Source organism: Macaca nemestrina, chromosome X (assembly GCF_043159975.1).
Source record: "Macaca nemestrina isolate mMacNem1 chromosome X, mMacNem.hap1, whole genome shotgun sequence".
NCBI classification, from domain to species: domain Eukaryota; kingdom Metazoa; phylum Chordata; class Mammalia; order Primates; family Cercopithecidae; genus Macaca; species Macaca nemestrina.
The window spans coordinates 32,418,591-32,438,624 of record NC_092145.1 but is presented as its reverse complement, the minus strand read 5'-3'; the positions used below and the strand labels follow the sequence as shown (position 1 = coordinate 32,438,624).

The window sequence follows — 20,034 nt, the reverse complement described above, 5'->3', positions numbered from 1 at the left end:
TCTTTGGCTCCTCTGTATCCTCTAGGCAAGAGTTTGCCCTTAATATTACACTTGACAGCCCTCCAATAGTATTAGGATCAAGGAGTCTCAGCACTCCTGGCAGGCACAGCAGGCAGAATAAGCTACAGTCCTTTGCACTCAGATCCAGACCCTTTTCATCTTTGGCATACATTCACCCCCACATCCTACCCCCTTTTCCTTCTCACTGGTAACCATCATTCATACCTCACACCCAAAATTCAGAAATGTTAAGAGGTTTGTCTTGGCCTTGCTTTCTAAAAATTGAGAATGCTGAAGAATGTTCCCAGATAAGTGACTTGCCTGATGAGAAGCCTTTTGCTTAGTGGAACCTAAACACATACTTTCTAAGCTGAAGTCTCACTTCAGTCAATTCACTTTAGAAGTCCATAGGCACAGGCCACAACATGAACTACTCTGCACAGAAGTCCAGAGTATGGATGCTCAATATAAAATATACTCACTTCTGGGAATCTCTTCAAAGTTCATCTTCTGCTGGAGAAGGGGTAGCAGGGTGGGTAGTCATCTTCTTCTTTGTAGTCACTAGGTTCCATGTGGAATAAATGGGACCTGGGAAGAAGATGTACTGTTGCTGACTGGTAGCACTCCTTTCTCCAACCCATAAGTGAAGCCCCCTTTTAATCATGCATAAGGCCTTCCCCCCACTGCCACCCAAATAGGGCTGGCAAGTGCATTCTCTGGTTGCAATCTATGGTCAGCTCTCTGCCCCAGGTACCCATAAAGTGCCTACTAACATCCACGTCACTCACTACTTGTTCTCTAGGAGATTCAGTCACGTGATCAGAGCTAGAAATTACTGATTTCAAAGGGATTAAGATGCCAGATGAGGAAATGTTATGCAAGAAACCCTATTAATGGGCATGATTAATCATCACATGGCATCTATTAAGAACTCAGCAGTCCATGGAGAAACTTTGAGATGACTCCTGTCCTCTGTGAGTTTGTATCGCAGGCAGTCTATCCCAGAATGATTATTTAGATACCAAACAGAAACATGAAGGAATTATGCACAATCATTGTAGTATCCCCTTTAATCCAAACCCCAGTTGCTTTCTGTTATTCTTATTTTTTTTATTTTTTATATCAGATCTTGTGTGGGTGAGGATCACAGGCTTGCCTATTCTGCTTTTCCCAGATGTTAAGTAAATCTACTCCAGATGGTCTTCTAAATATCCTTTCAGCTGGCAATGCAAAGCAAGTTTACTTTCACTCAATGAAACTGACATATCTATTTGGGCATGTTTTCTTGGCTCACAGAGAGGAGAATGGAACTACATAATTCACCAACAGGGAGACAAAGTTCAAATAAGGAACAAGATGAAAGAGGAAAATGGAAAAGGCATTACATGCATTGCCAGCTTCAGAGCCAAAGTTACACTTGACAAGTAGTCAGTAGTTGCCTCCTGAAGTGAGCTATTGGAGTACTTGGAATGCCTCAAGTAAGATATTGGGGTACCTGGTACCTCAAGTTGCCAAACAATACTTGATCAATCACTTACTGTTGTCTACAATTTGCCCCTATATTGTAAGTCTTTGATTCTAATTTTAAAACATACATCCTTCATGAAGGAGTTCACAATTGAAGCTGTTATCAGTCATGGACAGTCTAGTGTAAGAGTTTCATTTGGACTGAGAGACAATTTGTATTGGGAGAGAGGAAAAAGCATAAAGAACTGGGAAACTGGGGGCACCTTCTATTCAATGATTCCACAAATTAGCCAAGCATCCTAATAATGCAGCTCCAAGGAGAAGATTTGCAGAGGGTCAGCTCTTAATTAAAGGAAAATTTAAACAAACACAATTATGAGGAATGGAAGCCTCAGGGAAATATTAATTTGCTAAGGGTAAATTAAGGACTGAATGTGGGTGAATATTTGTCTTTACCTTGTTCCATAAAATTCACAGACTGACATCCATATGCAAATATAAAGGGGTTCTTGATCTTCCCATATCAAACTCTTCACACACAGAACAGTTTCTGTATTAGCATCTCAAATTTAGACAATCACTATATTGATTTTGATGGAAAATAAAAGGGTTTAAATCAAGTTAAAACAAAAACAAACAACAAAATGTGGATTCAAATGTATTACAGGAGTCTTTCCAGGAATTATTTTTAAATGAAAGCATACTTTGTAATATGAATAATCATAACCTGAAGTACTGGCTCTGAGTTCAGATTTTTGTATATCAGGTTTCTGAGATATGGGAAAACATACCATGAAATAACTAAATTGGGCTCATCATCTTTCTCTTTCCTCTGCCTCTATTTTTTCTTTATATCTGTCTCAGAAACCACCTTCACACTCCATATCTAGCTTCCCCATTGCTTTATTTGGCCACAGTATGCAAGGGAAATTTATTGGAAATTCCATGGAGACCAAAGACGTTGCAAGAAATGGAAAGAGTGGTTGGCATAAGTTTGGGTTTAAAGCCCAGGTGAGCACTAGAATAAGAGTAGAAGAGCAAATTTTGGTCAGGCGCAGTGGCTCACACCTGTAATCCCAGCATTTTGGGAAGCCTAGGCAGGTGGATTGCTTAAGCCCAAGAGTTTCAGACCAGCCTGGGCAACATAGCAAGACCCCATCTCTAAAAAAAAAAAAGCAAATTTTATTCACCATTCACGTGATTTTTTGATGAAGAATATTAATTTCATTAAAATGTCAAACTTTTATTCATGAAAATGTATCATAAACATTAAAAGTAAAATAAACTGGATTAAATATATGGCATATGTCAAGACACTTAATGTCAATATATAAAGGCTCTTATAAATCAATAAGAAAGACATTAACATCACTAAAAAGTTGAACAAAGGAAATAAACAGGCAGTACTCGAAATAATGAATAAACTTGGACAAAAAAATAAAAAAGGCATTAGCTTTACTAATAAAGAAATGCTAACAAAAAAAGAGAATCCTCTTTATTCACCTACCAAATGGGCAAATATATTGTTCAGTGCTGGCAAGGGGGCAGAGAGACAAGTACTCTCATAACCTGCTTATGGGAACTTAAAGTGGGACAACCTTTCTGGAGGGCAATTTGGCAGTATGTATCAAGAGCCTTAAACATGTCCATAAATGTTTGGCCCAGTATTCCTACTTTGAGACATTTATTCTATGAAAATAATTAGAGATGCTGTATGAGTGTTGTCAGCACAGCATTATTCATAATAAGGAGAGATTGGAAAAAATTGAAATGTTCATGTTGTAGAATAGTTGAATAAGTTACAGTATATCTAAAGGTTGGAATACTATGTCATCATTAAAACTCATGTTTGAAAATGTTTAATAACAAGAAAATGTTCATGATATAATGCTAGATTTTTAAAAGGCAGGACACATATACAGTCATGCACCACACAATGGCATTTTAGTCAATGACAGACCCCATATATGACAGTGGTCCCATAAAATTATAATACTATACTTTTACTGTGTCGTTTCTGTGCTTAGATATGTTTAGATACACAAATATATTGTATACACAAATACATTGTGCTACAGTTGCCTACTGTATTAGTTCATTTTCATGCTGCTGATAAAGACATACCTGAAACTGGGAACAAAAAGAAATTTAATTGGACTTACAGTTCCACATGGCTGGGGAAGCCTCAGAATTATGGCAGGAGGAAAAAGGCACTTCTTACATGGTGGCAGCAAGAAAAAATGAGGAGGAAGCAAAAGCAGAAACCTCTGATAAACCCATCAGATCTCTTGAGACTTATTCACTATCACGAGAATAGGATGAGAAAAACCAGCCCCCATGATCCAATTAACTCCCCCTGGGCCCCTCCCACAACACAGGGAAATTCTAGGAGATACAATTTAAGTTGAGATTTGGGTGGGGACACAGCCAAACCATATCATTCTGCCCTGGCCTCTCCAAATCTCATGTCCTCACATTTCAAAACCAATCATGCCTTCCCAACAGTCCCCCAAAGTCTTAACTCATTTCAGCATTAATCCAAAAGTCCACAGTCCAAAGTCTCATCTGAGACAAGGCAAGTCCCTTCCACCTATGAACCTGTAAAATCAAAAGCAAGCTAGTTACTTCCTAGATACAATGAAGGTACAGGTATTTTGTAAATACAGCCATTCTAAATGGGAGAGATTGGCCAAAACAAAGGGACTACCGGGCCCATGCAAGTCGAAAATCCAGCAGGGCAGTCAAATTTTAAAGCTCAAAAATGATCTCCTTTGACTCAAAGTCACACTGATGCAAGAGGTGGGTTCCCATGGTCTTGGGCAGCTCCACCCCTGTGGCTTTGCAGGGTACAACCTCCCTCCCAGCTGCTTTCATGGGCTAGTATTTAGTGTCTGTGGCTTTTCCAGGTGCACCGTGCAAGCTGTCAGTGGATCTACCATTCTGGGGTCTGGAGGATGGTGCTTCTCTTCTCACAGCTCCATTAGGCAGTGCCCCAGTAGGGGCGCTGTGTGGGGGCTCTGACCCCACATTTCCCTTCTGCATTGCCCTAGCAGAGGTTCTCCATGAGGGCCCTGCCTCTGCAGCAAACTTTTGCCCGGGCATCCAGGCATTTCCATACATATGAAATCTAAGCGGAGGTTTCGAAACCTCAATTCTTGACTTCTGTGCAGCCACAGGCTCAACACTACATGGAAACTGCCAAGGTGTGGGGCTTCCACCCTCTGAAGCCACAGCCTGAGCTCCACGTTGGTCCCTTTCAGCCATGACTGGAGCAGCTAGAACACAGGGCACCAAGTCCCTGGGCTGCACATAGCACAGGGACCCTGGGCCTGGCCCACAAAACCACTTTTTCTTCCTAGGTCTCTGGGTCTGTGATGGGAGGGTCTGCCATGAAGGTCTCTGACATAGCCTGGAGACATCTTCCCCACGGTCTTGGGGATTAACATCAGACTCCTTGCTACTTACGCAAATTTCTGCAGCCTGGTTTAATTTCTCCTCAAAAAAATGGTTTTTTCTTGTCTACTGCATCATCAGGCTGCAAATTTTCTGAACTTTAATGCTCTGTTTCCCTTTAAAGATGGAATGCTTTTAACAGCACCCAAGTTTTAAATGCTTTGCTGCTTAGAAATTTCTTCTGCCAGATACCCTAAATCATCTCTCTCAAGTTCAAAGTTCCACAGATCTCTAGGGCAAGGGCAAAATGCCACCAGTCTCTTTGCTAAAACATAACAAGAGTCACCTTTGCTCCAGTTCCCAACAAGTTCCTCATCTCCATGTCAGACCACCTCAGCCTGGACCTTATTGTTCATATCACTATCAGCATTTTTGTCAAAGCAATTCCACAAGTCTCTAGGAGGATCCAAACTTTCCCACATTTTCCTGTCTTCTTCTGAGCCCTCCAAACTGTTCCAACCTCTGCCTTTTACCCAGTTTCAAAGTCGCTTCCACATTTTTGGGTATCTTTTCAGCAACGCCCCACTCTACTGGCACCAATTTACTGTATTAGTTCGTTTTCACACTGCTAATAAAGACATACCCGAAACTGGGAACAAAAAGACGTTTAATATGGACATACAGTTCCACATGGCTGGAGAGGCCTCAGAATCATGGCAGGAGGCAAAAGGCACTTCTTACATGGCAGCGGCAAGGAAAAATGAGGAGGAAGCAAAAGCAGAAACCCCTGATAAATCCATCAGATCTTGTGAAACTTATTCAGTATCACAAGAATAGCACATGAAAGCCCAACCCCCATGATTCAATTACCTCCCTCTGGGCCCCTCCAACAACACAGGAGAATTCTGGGAGATATAATTCAAATTGAGGTTTGGGTGGGGCTACAGCCAAACCATATTACCTACAGTATTCAGTACAGTAACCTGCTGTACGGGTTTGTATCCTAGGAGCAATAGGCTATGCCACATAGCCTAGGTGTGTAGGAGGCCATACCATGTAGGTTTGTGGAATACACTCTATGATGTTTGCACAATGACAAAATCACCTAACAACGCATTTCTCAGAACGTATCCCCATCGTTAAGTGATCCACGACTGCATTATTATCATTTTGCTAAAATAAAAAGTGTGAAGTCTATTTATATAAAATAGAATGGAAAGAGGGATAAAGTCACCTATGCTTTTTCTTTTAATTTTTGTACTTTCTATGTTTTTCCAAATGTCCAAACTGAACACATTAATTTTATACTTAGAGAGAAATATGCAGATGCTACCTCAGAAGAGAAAAGACATTTGTAAAGTGCTTTGAGTACATCTGGGTCTGCTTCCCACATACTGTACTCAAGGTTTCCAGATTCTTCATCTACCACAGAAAGAAGCCATTTGTAACCCTGGCCTGAGCCCTCCCTTCTTGCCTCTGTGTCTTTATTTGCTGATGTCTAGGTGGTATATAGTCCTTCTTGAAATATGCCTTTCTCACCCAGAACCTTTCTGCTGGTCATGAAGAACACCTCAGGAAAAAAAAAAAAAAAAAGGCCTGCTTTAATATGCCACATTTGTATTGGGTAGCCCTTAGAATAGGTCAGTGATTCTCCACCCTGGCTGTACATGAGAATCCCCCAGGGAGATTAAAATAAAACAAAACAAAGCCCAGGAATCACTTTGAGAGATCATGATTTTATTGCTCCAGAGTAAGACTTGGTCATCCGTTTTTCATACTTCCTAGGGTGACTGTAATGTGCGACCAGCATTGAAAGCCACAGAGGTAGGTGAAGACACAGAGAAAGAAAGAAACACTTTTTTCAGCTGATTTCAGTTGAGTAACATAGACAAGAATGGACACTAACCTTCTGGGGACCTGTCTCACCATTGTCTTCCCACTCCACTGGCCCCTGAGATACCCCACATCTACCAGCTGTTCATTTGTTAAACTCCATAAGATCATCAAGCACATCACCGACTTTCAAATTCATCATCTGAATGACCCCATAAGATGGGCAGACTCAAAAATAATGTTCAACATTCTCTTCTGTTTTCCTTCTAAACTCATTCATGTTAAGGTCACTGCTAAAATGTACATGCGTTCACTGAAAGGATAACACATTATGCCATTAGCTATTTTAATGCTGGCACCTGGAAAAGGGAAGGGCGCTGAGGGAATTGAGCATAGGATAGGAAAGTTTTAATATGGGGAAAGAGGAAGAAAAAGACTGGGATTGGTAGTGATAGGCCTACTCAAGGTACTGGGGAGACAGGGAAGCAAACATCAGGATGTTGTATGACATCAAAAAGAGAAGAGAAAAGGACATGAGGAATTAAGTTCTGTCCACACCAAAATGTTGCTAAGGGTCATCTTAAAATGAGAGCTATAAAGTAAGTTGGACATGATGCACTTGAAAGACCACTAAATTGGAAGCCAAGAGACTTGCTTACAGGGTCAATACTAGGGCAACATAAGTGAGGCTGCACTTGTGCAACCCTCAGAAAGTGCCTTCTTGAATTTTTACCCTAGGTGCTTCACCTGCCTCACCTTAGCTCCAGCTCTGCTTGCTTAGATTCCAGTCTCGCTTCTGATTCTAAACTAACTGTGTGATATTTGACAAGTCACTTCCCCTGTCTAAGTACCGCCCCTCAAACCTGAGAAGCTCCACTTTTACCTGTCTTAGATATTGGGCTTCCATAAAAATTTCATTTGAAAAGAGTTACAGAGCTTTAAAAATTGTATCCTACTTCTCTGAGTCATCTGTAAGAGTACTAGCCTATAATACTGTGGTTCTATGTCTAATAATCGTAAGCTACAGGAGTTTTCATGGGCCACTTTAAGCCTCTCTTTATCAACCTGAAAATATTGACAAGGTAATTTCTAGCACAGGCCACTGGAAAAGTATTGAATTACCCTCTGGGAAAGACCAACTTGCCGCTCTAGAACATTTCGAGAGGGTCAGTAAACCTGCTTGGGGCTTTGTGGCAAACCCTCTGAGAATCACAGCCAAACACAAATTGCTATAAATGTCAACACTCATGAGAAGCCAGTTCATCAATATCAGCAACTCCCATCATTTTGGGGACTGTTAAAAGACCCCGTCAGAAGTACAAATGATGTGGCTCTGAGAGATCTGGTACAGATTCACAGCTGACAGCAGGTGGTGATAGTCCCTGCTGGAAGATGCACAACAGGAACAAAATTATCCTCAACTATATTTCCTTGGGTATCTTTATTATGAACTTCCATATGTCAATATCCTATTTATTGTTCTTCTGTGTCTTCAGATCAAATACTAAATGTGTTCAGCATGGAGTGATTTTTCACTTGTTTATACATTGAACAAAATCCTGGCCTTCTTTCCCCTGTGAAAATGATTTTGACAATTATATATTTGAGATCTTTTTGTATCTGATGCTATCCCTGTCATGAGATCAACGTTATAGTCACAGATGAATCCCCCAGAAACAAACTGAAATAGAGATTCACATGCAAGAAGTCTATTGGCTGGTACTCTCATTATCAACAGTTGTGGGAAGAAGAGAAGGATGCAGGTTTGGGCACAAAGAGAAAATGAGCTATGCTGCAGTCATGACAAAGCCTCAGCTCCCTTCAGGGAGCTCTGAAGCTAGGATGACTTACCTTTAGAGTTACCTCGCTGTGGGTATGAGGGTTGTGCCTTTCTATCCTGTGGCAATCAGTCATTGGATGCAGGATACCCCAGGAAGGGGTCATAACCTTAAGCTGCAACTTTTCCAACAACTGAAGGAGTAAGTTCTATGGTGCTGAAGGAGGATCTGGGTGGTACAGCACAGCATCCACCACACTACCCTTTACCAAGATTGTCACACCTTATTTGCCAAGAGTAGCCCAGTCACCACTTCAGTAGGATTAAATTGGTCATAGCTGCAGCCCAGTTCTTCATCCATAATTTCCTTCCCACTCCTTGCCACAAACTATGTTATATTGGTATGATGCAGATGACAATCTAGCATTCACCCACTTACCTATATGGTAACTACCATTCTTTAAAATGAGGAAGAAGAGGACAGTGGATAGCAACAGCAGTCTGGAATCAGAATGAGAGATTTTGCTGCTCAAATAAAAGTAGTTTTTACTGTTGCAAAATTGAGCACGTTAAAGCTCACAGAGAGTGGATGACAATTCTGAAGCTGCTAAAACAGCAGGCTTATTTTTACAAAGTCAAGGGTTTGTTACATACCTCCCCTCCTACAAGCACCAATGCCTGTTTTTTTCTCTGCATCCTGAGTCAAATTTTTCTTTTCTTCTCCCTCAAGTGCATATTTACTCTGTTTGGTCAGCTTCATCAGGAAACAGTCACACTACAATAAATTAGGTATGAAAACAAATAAAAGTTTTTCTTGGGCTGCTCAGTGACAGGTACTGAGCTGAGGTGACCATTCCCCCCAGGGTTCTATAGTACACAGTCACATGCTTAAGCAAACACAGAGAAAGTCTGCATGGTAAAAGACACTGCAATATTCAGCCACAGTTCTGACTTGCTCAAAAAATGTGAGCAAGGCTCATAGCCCAGGAGGCTCCAGACATGCTCTCATTAAAAAGCAGTGTGCTTTTTCTACTTAATTTTTGAATAGGTAATACATTCACATGGTTCAAAGAACAAAAGTATAAAAAGATCTGTAAGTCACTGTTTAGTAAAATGCCTCTCATTTGTGGCAGTGTGCAGCCTACAAAGGAGCTCTCATCTATCATCTATGTCTTCCAGAAGCGTATGTTCTGAGAGGACAGCATGAGTTGTACTTCTTTTTAATCTTTATTGTTATTGTACTTACAGAAAATAATACCTGCTTCTTGTAAAAGGGCCACATTTTACATAAATAAATGACAGTGAAAATAAAAGTTCTTGGTAATCCTACATCTCAGAGATAACTCTGCCAATTCCTTCAGATTTTTTCCATACATATGGAAACATATAGCTTCTTCACAAAATAGAATTATAACATAAATGCTATTTTACAGCTTGTTTTTTCTATTACTACCTATTACACAATATATTATATATACTGCCCAAATCTTTTCTTGTTAGTGTATACAGATTCAGCTGTCTTTTAAACAATAGCATAGTATTCTATGTGTATTTACTATAATTTCTTCATCCAGTTTTATTTTAAAATTTTAAATGTCTGTGATATAATTCTTTAAACCCATTTCTCCATTGCTTATAATTAATTTACCGTGAATTTAAATCTACTCATTTCTGGAGTAATTAATGAGAAGTCAGTAAAGGAATTTTCATGGGCAAAGAAGATAATCCAGAAACGTCTGCAGGTGTAGTCAGATGTGCCTGTTAAATGGACAGACAAGTGTGGCTGCCTGGAGTACTGAATAAGTGAGTGAGGCCATTTTCCAGATTTGAATGAATTTGAAAATAGGGGAGAAGTGGGGACTGGAATGGGGTGAGGGATTAAACAAAGGGAGATAAAAGCAGGTTGGAATGGAATAAATCTTGACACATGGATGGTGAGTCTTTCCAGACGAAAGATTTTTATGGAGAGAACTGACATGTTTTAGTTGAATCCAAGCTTGATACTAATTAACAATATAATTTGAGTATTTAAAAATACTGGCAAAGGCTGCTAAAATAACAACGCATGTCAAAGCAAGCAATAATCTCATTGTCGTTCACACTGATCAGATCACATTAGAATTATCAGGATCAATAAAATATTGACAGATATCCATAGGAGAGCGTGAACAGCGAGGGAACTTGTCATCATGCCATAAAAGTAACAGTGGAAGGACTGGGACGTCTTTAGCCTGAGGAAAAGAATGTTAAGGGGAAACATGCTAACTGCCTTCAAAAATGTGAAGGACTGACACGTGCAAAAGGGGTTAAATTTGCTCTGTGTCATCCCAAATGGTGGAATAAGACCAATGAGTAGAGATTACGAGAAGGCTTATTTTGATTCAACACATGAACGGCTGTATTCTGCTAAAGGGCCTTTTAAAAAGTTTACTTTAAATATATTAAAGACTCTGTCCACTTTCATTAACATTATTATTTAGCCAATGTTTTCTTCATAAATAGTACAAAAGTAAAATTCAACTCAGTCTTTGATGAAGTTTCATAAATTTTTAATTAGTGAGATTCAAAATAATGAGGCTTTATCGTACACTGCTTAAGAAAGATTTTCAATTGTCTTAATCTCTTTCTTCCTTTGTTTATTTCTCAATCCCATGCCTTGGCCTACCATGTCCCCTCAACTCCCACTGAAGCAGAAAGCACATCAACAACCCACATGAAAATGTAAATCTGAGAAATAAATATGCGTGGTTGGTTTAAAAAGAGAAAGAATTAACATTTAAAGCAATGGTAATTTACTCTGATCTGTAATTTTGAGCTCCTGTGCTGAAATTGCTCATTTGGAAATTACCAAGTGCTTGGGTCTCTTTTGTGATCTTCTTCCTGCATACACCCAGCACACAAAGGAATCATAATGACCGGCTGAGTCACTGCTGCCATCTCCCTGAAGCGTGCTCTTCAAATGTCAATACCATTTTCTATGGTACAATGAAGAAAATTCCGAATTGTAGCCTGCTTACACTAAAGGGTGAGCCCGAAACAGCACAGAACCTGGAATATGCTCAAAGGGCATCGCAATCCTCTCCCATTCTCTTCTCCTCCAGTCATCAAATTGCTATGGCATGGATCATTTTGGCTTTGCAAATCATCCCCATCACCCACTCCCATTAGTCTTTACTTGAATATAAATGAAAAACTATTTAGGTTTATGGGATGAAATGAGCTGCTTTTGGCAATATCCCAATAAAATTATATCTATAGTTGAAGTTATACTCAGATATGGATTCAAACCAGAAGCAAAACTACAGACACAATATAATATTAGAGACATGAATACTCTAAAAGACCAGCATGTAGAAAACTCTTGTGCTATTCTTATGGATCATACTTTAGATATTTTGTTCTTCCCAACTTCTTAAACCTTAACTCCAAAAAGGCTACCCAAAACTCAAGCATCAGATCTTTTCTCTTTTTCTCATTCAGCATAGATCCAGGGTAGTAGCTAACAGTTATCTAATGTAAATTAGCTAAAAAGGAACTATGAATTCCTGGTAAATTTCATTGAGAAAGGGAAAGAATTCAGGAAAACTTAATATGACTGAACTTTTTCCATAATGTTGTGATCAAGAGCTCACAAGTATGATATCTTTGTTATAGACTGTCTTTTTCAGGTTTTCATAAAATTATTTTACTTGGGAGACATAATTTACGTTGTTGGATAGTCCTTTCTATGTAAGGAGAAGCCATATTATAATGAGGCTCTATCTCCACTGAAATTATTTCTAATTTGCCAGAATGCTTGTATAGAAGATGAAATAAATGAGCTTCAACTGCAGTAAGGAAATTGCAGGCAGTTGTAAGAAGTTCTTGACTTTATTCCATAGATATTTTGATAATGCATGTCAGTAAAAACAATTAGATAATATAATTCAGCTGTGAGCTCTCATGTAGCTACTTGATGCCTGGTGCCCAAAAGTTGTAGAATCTTCTTTCCTTTACAACAAAATGGAAGTGCAAACTGTCTGGAGGGTTAAGGCTGACGTTATGAGTAAGCCTGCTTTCCATAATGGATAAGGTTCAAAGGCACCTGATGGACTGTGAATAGAAATTCAGTAGAACCTTTAATACCTACAGAAAGATTTTTAAATCACTGAAGCTGTTTTTCCTTCCTTCAGGATTTTCCATCCTCCAAGCGATTATGGAAGCAGCCGTGCAAAACAACTGGCAAGTGACAGCAAGGTCTGTAGGAAACATAAAAGACGTCCAAGAATTCAGGCGCATCATTGAAGAAATGGACAGGAGGCAGGAAAAGCGATACCTGATTGACTGCGAAGTCGAAAGGATTAACACAATTTTGGAACAGGTACGTTTGAGATTTATTTCACCTCCAGCCAACATGTTAAATTATCAACCTGAGGCAGCTCCCATATCTGCTAATAAATTAAGTAGCCAACAGACTAAACGTGCCAACAGTTTTTGATAGTCTCTTTAATCTTTTTTTCCTCCCCAGTGGCTGCAGGGAAAAAAAAAAAGAAAGAAAGACAGAAAAGAGAAGAAAATCTAAGCTGTTTGAAAATTGCATTCCATGATTAATCTGGAAGTATTTGCAATTTAATGCTACCTATCAGATAAACATACCCCTCCACACCTCTGCTTCATAGACGACTGACTTTCAAAGTAATCCCCTTCCTTTCCCATACCTTCTTCCCAACAGGGAACAGACAAGGGACTAAGCAGTGCAGAAGGATAGGGTTTTTGTTTCAGGAGCCTCATTGCTGGAATATGTACTATTTCCAGACCCTTCTAAAGATCACCACCCATTCTTCATGACTATGGATAGACAGACTGTCAGGACAGTACTCACCAAGTTTTGAATTTGTCTATATTTTTTCAGATTATCCCTCTGGATCCAGAAACAGAGAGAGAGAGAGAGAGAGAAAGAAAGAACAATTTAAGACTATTTTTTTCCATTTTATAACTTTTTAATTCATTCACTCCACAAAAATTCATTTAAGACCCATTACATGCAGACAATGTGGGCAACAACAAGTTATCACTGTCCCTTAATTTCTCAAAGGAGAAATAAGATCTTATATTACTTTAAAATAACCTAAATTTTTTTGAGACAGAGCAAGACTCAAAAAAAATTAGGTTATTTTAAAGGTCAACATGGTGAAACTCCATCTCTATTAAAAATTAAAAATATAAAAATTAGCTGGGCGTGGTGGCAGGCACCTGTGATCCCAGCTAATCAGGGGACTGAGGCATGAGAATTGCTTGAACCCGGGAGGCAGAGGTTGCAGTGAACTATGATTGCACCACTGCACTCCAGCCTGGGCAACAGAGCAAGACCATTTTTAAATAAGAAGTGGCATATGAGAAAAATGTTTATGCTTTTAAAAATAGAATTCAATGGGCCAAAATATATTCATTATTAAGCTTGGATATTTAAATTTAAGACTAAAAAATGTTAGAAGAAATGTTTCACCCTAAACCACATGTGCTCGGGGTAGAGTCAAGCTGAAATGTGAAGAAAGTTTATTACTTTCCTTAGAAGTTTCAATTTGCCAGTTAATAACAAAGTGCCCACACTGCCATAAACAAAACTGTAAGGGAAACATTTCCATTCTAATTCAATCCCAGTGTACCTAGAGGCCAAAACAGCTTCAGAGATTGAAATTATAGTGAGCAGCTATTGCCTGGGAGAGCTGTTTTATAGCAAATTAAATATTAATAATTTGTCAGATATGCCCCCATAAGAAAAGAAATGCAAAAAAAAATAGGTGACAAAAGGAAAGAGAAGGGAAGAGAAGGAAGGAAGGGAGAAAAGGACAAATGGAGAAAGGGAAGGAGGGAAACTGCTGACTCTATATCGTAGAAATACAAAGTGTCCCCTTGTTAAGATCAGCATTACCCTCTAGTGAATCATACTTCACAGAAAATATAGAGCACTAGCCTGGTTAAATCAAGTTTCTCAACTAACATTCTCCTGAGCTACACAAATGATCTACCTGCCCCTTCCCCACCCCCACTACAACCCCCACCCCCACAAAAAAAAAAAAAAGACCTTCCTTTGATTTTCTTAGATCTTGAAAGTGAAGAATCAGGTCAGTGATGTTGGTGTATGTACTACATGCCCTCTAAAATTTTATACCAAAATAGCCTTTTAGTGGGTGACCTACTTAATAGCCCAAAGCAGAAGAACATCCTCCTTGTCATACTTTGTTTTTCTTCTTTTGTACTAGTGACTTTGGCTTCTTAGATATCTTATATTCTGTTAAAGTCTTTTGGATTTTATAGAACTTTTTACTGCAGTCTGGGATTTTTCAGCATTATGTAATAGAAAAGCAGTGGGTAGAGCTCTGAATTCTATATAATTGTGGGACCTTGGGCACTTAAATATCTATGCCTCAGTTTTCTCATCTACATAATGGAGAAAATAAAATTTTCTCTATATCACATCGTTGGTATAATAGCTTTAAAAAGTATAAAATGCTACAGAAAAAAATCATTATTACTAGATACTTTCAGGAAAACTAAACTAGCATCATTCAAAAACTCTATTCTCTTTTCATGTCATACTTCTCCACCTTCCTTTCTTCTATATGCATATTCATAGTATCCTTTAAAATACTTTCTATACAATTTTTCAGGAAACATTGTTCAAAGAAAGTTTTAGCAACATCTAAGTAAGGATAGAGAGTTACTGTCACTTATTTTTTTTCCCTCTTTCAAAAAATTGTCGTAAAACCATCAACTCATGATTGTTTTCTCTGCCATTTAAGATGTTCTTACTAGGTCATAAAATCTATGAGGGAAGGATTAGATTTATCTTGTTCACTATTATATCTCCAGTGTCCAACAGAGTAACTGGCACATGATGTTGGATGAACGAATGGATAGATGGATACTGAACAAGTACATTTCAGAAGTTCCACTGCAATTTTGTTGTATTTCCATCCAGAGGCACAAAAGTACCTACTGTTACATGATGTGATTATTATTAAGGTACACACTATCTCAAAGGTGTGATTTCTGCTTAAGCTTGTTTCAATGATATAGTGAATTTGCCATAATTTATTTAATGAAAATAAATTTTCATTAAACAAATTATTTAAATTAAGCAACAACTTCAACATGATATTTCTTTATAGAAAGCATTTTTTAAAGACATCGAATACTAAAATACAGAGCTATCAATCACCTTTCTCATTGGTTCCTAACCAGTCTTTTGATAAATTTATCATAGTTCACTATACAACTCCTGATTGGAATGATAGCATTTATAACTCAATCAGTATTAAGTTCTCCCTAGAGATGCTCCCATCCTCCAAGAGTGTATTCAGCTTTGTTTGAGATTATTTTTGTGGAAGGAAATTTCTACAGTCTCCCACAAAATGATATTTCATACCACTATCTGAGGTAGAAGAACCTGTTACACCACTGTAACACTGTTTCCTACAGATCAGATTTTGGCATAAATTAAGTTTATATTGTACTCTATATCCAATGAGTATTAATAAAAGTGCTTCAATGTGGTGCAATTTTAAAATATAAGCAGGTCTTCAACATAGTGTTATATAGCATAACCTCCTCATGTCATGATATAAGTTCTGGTTTTCCCTGTGAATATTCAAACACATAAGGTAAATCAAAATTCTTTCAATATTTTTTCCCCAAAGCTCTTTTTTTAAAACTGTTTCAACCCTTGAGATTACATTAAGGGAAAAATTCAGTTAGATATCAATCAGCCTTTCACATCTCTATTTAACAGTTAATCTACAAGAGAAGCATTCTAAATTTATAGATATAAGAATTAACATAGAAAAGGACAGCACTGGAGAGAGATGAAACCATGAAGGGTTGGTAGGGCACAGAGAGAATATTTAGAGACCGTATATCCTGAATTTAAGAATTAAGAGCACTTTCCATAAGAAGGTTTAGGTGTACAAGGGTGAATGAACCACTGGCCTGACCCAATATAGCATTCCTATTACTGTGCTGTGCTTATGAAGCTCTCCTCACTGGTGGACCGCGGCCTTACTCAATTCAATGACCAATCTAAACATTAATTTTTGAAAAGATTGCCTCTCTGGGAGTTATCTATTTGTTACTGAAGAGATCCTCCACCACAGTAATATATACCTTATAGCTTTGTTGCACCTTTAATGTCTATTCAGAGAAGCAGCATAATAGTGTTTCAGAGCATGGACTCTGGAGCCAGTCTGCATGGATTCTATCACTTACTATCTTTGTGACCTAAGGCCAGTTATTTAATTCTCTGTGCCTCCATTTTTTCATAGAAAAATGAGAGTGATAACTGTACTATGATGAGTTAATATATGCAAACCATTTAGAAAGGTGCCTGACACATAGTGTTTATATAGAGCTTTGATGCCAAAACAAAGTGTTTTCCCATAGATAATCTGATTTGACACTCACTGTAAGAGGCAGGCAGAGCAGATAGGTTTTATCCCAAATTTATAGATGATAAATTGAAACTTGTAGACATTTATATGACTTGTTTAAATGTAACCCTCTGCTCAATCCTAGTAAGTGGCAGAGCAAGGATAAAACTCAAGTCTTCTGATTCCTCATACAGTTCTCTTGCCCCTACACTGCACCACCTCTTTTAATTTGTAAGTTGCTCTTTAAATATTTAGCCAATGCCAAAACTTGAATTTGGCCGGCTTATCAGGTTAAATCTTAAAACAGTTGCAAAGCAATTAGAGAAGATCCAAAGAAAAGCAGCAAAAATAAGATTAAAGTGTTAGAAAATGGGTCCTGTGAGGAAAAGCTAAGTGAGTTGGGGTTGTTTAGCCTGGTGAAAGAGAGCCAAGAGGCAGTTTAATCACCTTCTCAAGTATAAAGAGTTATCATAAAAAGGGCACTGAGCAACTGTTCTGCATGCCTAAGGACAGTACCAGAGCAAATGAGCTTAACTAGACTAGAGAGAGAGTCAGTATTAGAAACGACTCATTATAAAACAGAGAGGAAATGAAGACAGTAAAATCTCACCAGTTCAGGCTATATGAAGGTGAAGCCATACTGAATTAGTGAAAAGTCAGATCTAGATATGTCTTAACATTGTTTTCAATAATATACAAATATTCCAAATTAATCCTGTGTGTTGACAAGTAAATATCCTTATAGAAGACTTGCTTAATAAATAGATAAAAATATTTTCTAATTTGTCTATTCATTATATAGCTAAAAGCCTGTCCCCTTAAAAAGATTTACACATTTCCCCTTCAGTTTTAACTGTATTTCTCTTTATTCCATAGAAAATTTACAGATAAGTCTCAGCATATCCTCTGCCTAAATTATAGCATATGCTAATTTAGTGGGGCCCAAACCAATATGTTTCAATGTTCTACCCCAAATATTATATAAGGTATAATTTCACCTTGAGATATTCCAGGCTAAAATCACTTCATCATGGATGATGTGAAGGTAGCATTTCTTAAGGACAGATTCCTGAAGCAGGTCAATCCTTCAGGTATATTTCATTTCAGAAATCCTGGCTGTCACTTTGAAGATGGTAGTTTTAAGAAATGAAAGTAAGTCAATTTCCTAAATAAAACAGTATAAGCAAGATTAACATTAGGGGCCCTTCAAAAGTATGAGACTGTAACTCAAAGGGGAGAGTGCTCACATTTCAAAATAGGTCTAGAAATTGTGGTCAATTGAGCACTGTTGCCTACAGCTGGACCTAGGACAAGTGAAGCAAAAATGTTATAGCTATATGCTTGCTCCCTGCCTCACCCTTACTCAGCAGATAGTTGTGCTGCCCAGTTCCTCTCCATTTTGTTGGCCCCTTTTTATTCCAGCCCTTACTTTCAATGTTCCTTGCAGAACATTGAGCTGACTTACCAATCCAAAAGACAGTTTGGGTTAGCAATTCTTTCTTCTTGGAATATTTTGTTTGCCATATAGTTGAATAAACACAAGCTTGGGAATAAAATAGACATGATTTCTAATTTTAGCTCCCTGATTTCCTTGTTGTGTGACAACGGGGGCAGTGACAATTTCTTTGGGGCTCATATTTCTCAGTTTAAAAGACTGTTCCACTATCTTCCTTTCATGGTTGTTGTGAGGATCAAATAAGATTATATGTGGGAAGCACTTGGTACAGTGCTTGGCACTCAGTAGGTACTCAGTAACTGATGACCATAGCTATTTGCTCATGAGTGGTGAGTTTCTGTGTTCATGAAAATGAATTATTTGAGAACTATTGCTAAAGAACAGTGTCCTTGTGGCTTCCCCAAGGTATCAGTTAAATCTAAGGTCATATCATGAGAGCAAAGTCTGAGAATTGGGCTATACTCAGGTCTCACTAATATAAGTTTAGCATGTTAGAAGACCTCTCTGGTTTGTTTGTTTGTTTTTCCTGTGATATAGCACTGGGTAACACATGTTGATTGATAAGCTCAAGAACTATTTGAGGATTAACTAGATTTTTCAGCATCACTGAAAATAATTAAAGGCATTAAAACCTTGAACCACATATGCTAACTGGGCATTTTTAATAACAAATATATATGTACTGAGTGCTTACTATGTTTCAGATATTATTTTAAGCAATGTATGTGTCTATATATGTATGCTTATATATCTCATGAGTTAATCCTCATATTATCTCTGTAGGTAGATGGAGATATTATTTCCATTTTACAGATGAGGAAATTGAGACTTAGAGTTCATGCAACTAATAATTGGTAGAGATGGAACTGGAACCCAGGGAGGTTGACACCAGGTACTCTTAATCACTGCTCTGATTGGATTTGCATCTGACAGAATTTTCCAATCAGAATAGATTCAACCAAAAGTTATAAGACTTCTTGATACCCTCATATCTTTTACCTTATTCCATAGTATTCCCTTTCATCCTATCCAAAGTCTGAAAAAGAAGATGGTCAGGAGCCATGGTTAATATAAATTATAAATTTGGAGGGACAGGGATACAGAAGTAAATTACTCAAATTTGTCTTCCTCTTCTCCACACCTACTGCCACAACTTACCCTGAAGCACTAAGTCTGATCAGAGTCTTCAATGCTAGAGTTTGTCTAAAACATTTTCTATACTTAGGATTCTAAAGTTCTTCTAGAGACCTGTTTTCAGAGACATGGTTATAAGCAGAGAGTCAAACAGTCTTCCACCACTACATAGTAGTGACTCTATACTTCACTTAGGTCTGTGTCCTCCATGACATTCAAATTATATGATGGGTTGGGTAGATGACAGACAGTATGGCTATACTGGAGCCACCCTAAAGCAAATCAGGATGTCATTTCTTTACCAGCCTGTGTCTAGCGGTGGGCTGGCTGAGAAGTCTTTCAGCGTCTTCAAAAGACAAACACAAGTAAAGGATATGACAGATGTTATTACCTGGATTTCAGAGGTCAATCTGATATCATGCCCCCATGAGAGAAACAAAGAGTGTACAGAAAGTGATCTCTTGGAGTAGATGAGTAATTGCTTAGCTACCTAAGAAATCACTGAATATTCAGGAGGTAATTCATAAAGAAGAAGGAAGGCAAATGGGATCAGACCTCCAGGGTGGGCA

The 20,034-nt window shown here is 38.2% G+C and overlaps 1 protein-coding gene across 6 annotated transcripts in view; it reads left to right on the top strand.

Annotated features, from left to right (window-relative positions):
- LOC105468430 (glutamate ionotropic receptor AMPA type subunit 3) overlaps positions 1–20,034 on the top strand; it is a 322,135-nt gene that overhangs the window by 133,702 nt on the left and 168,399 nt on the right. For all 6 annotated transcript variants that reach the window (XR_011618481.1, XM_011718571.2, XM_011718567.2 and 3 more), the window contains one exon: positions 12,643–12,830. Coding sequence is in view for 5 of the 6 variants with exons in the window: in XM_011718571.2 (XP_011716873.1) it covers positions 12,643–12,830 (188 nt within the window). In the remaining variant the exon portion in view is untranslated. The remainder of the gene's footprint in view (positions 1–12,642; positions 12,831–20,034) is intronic.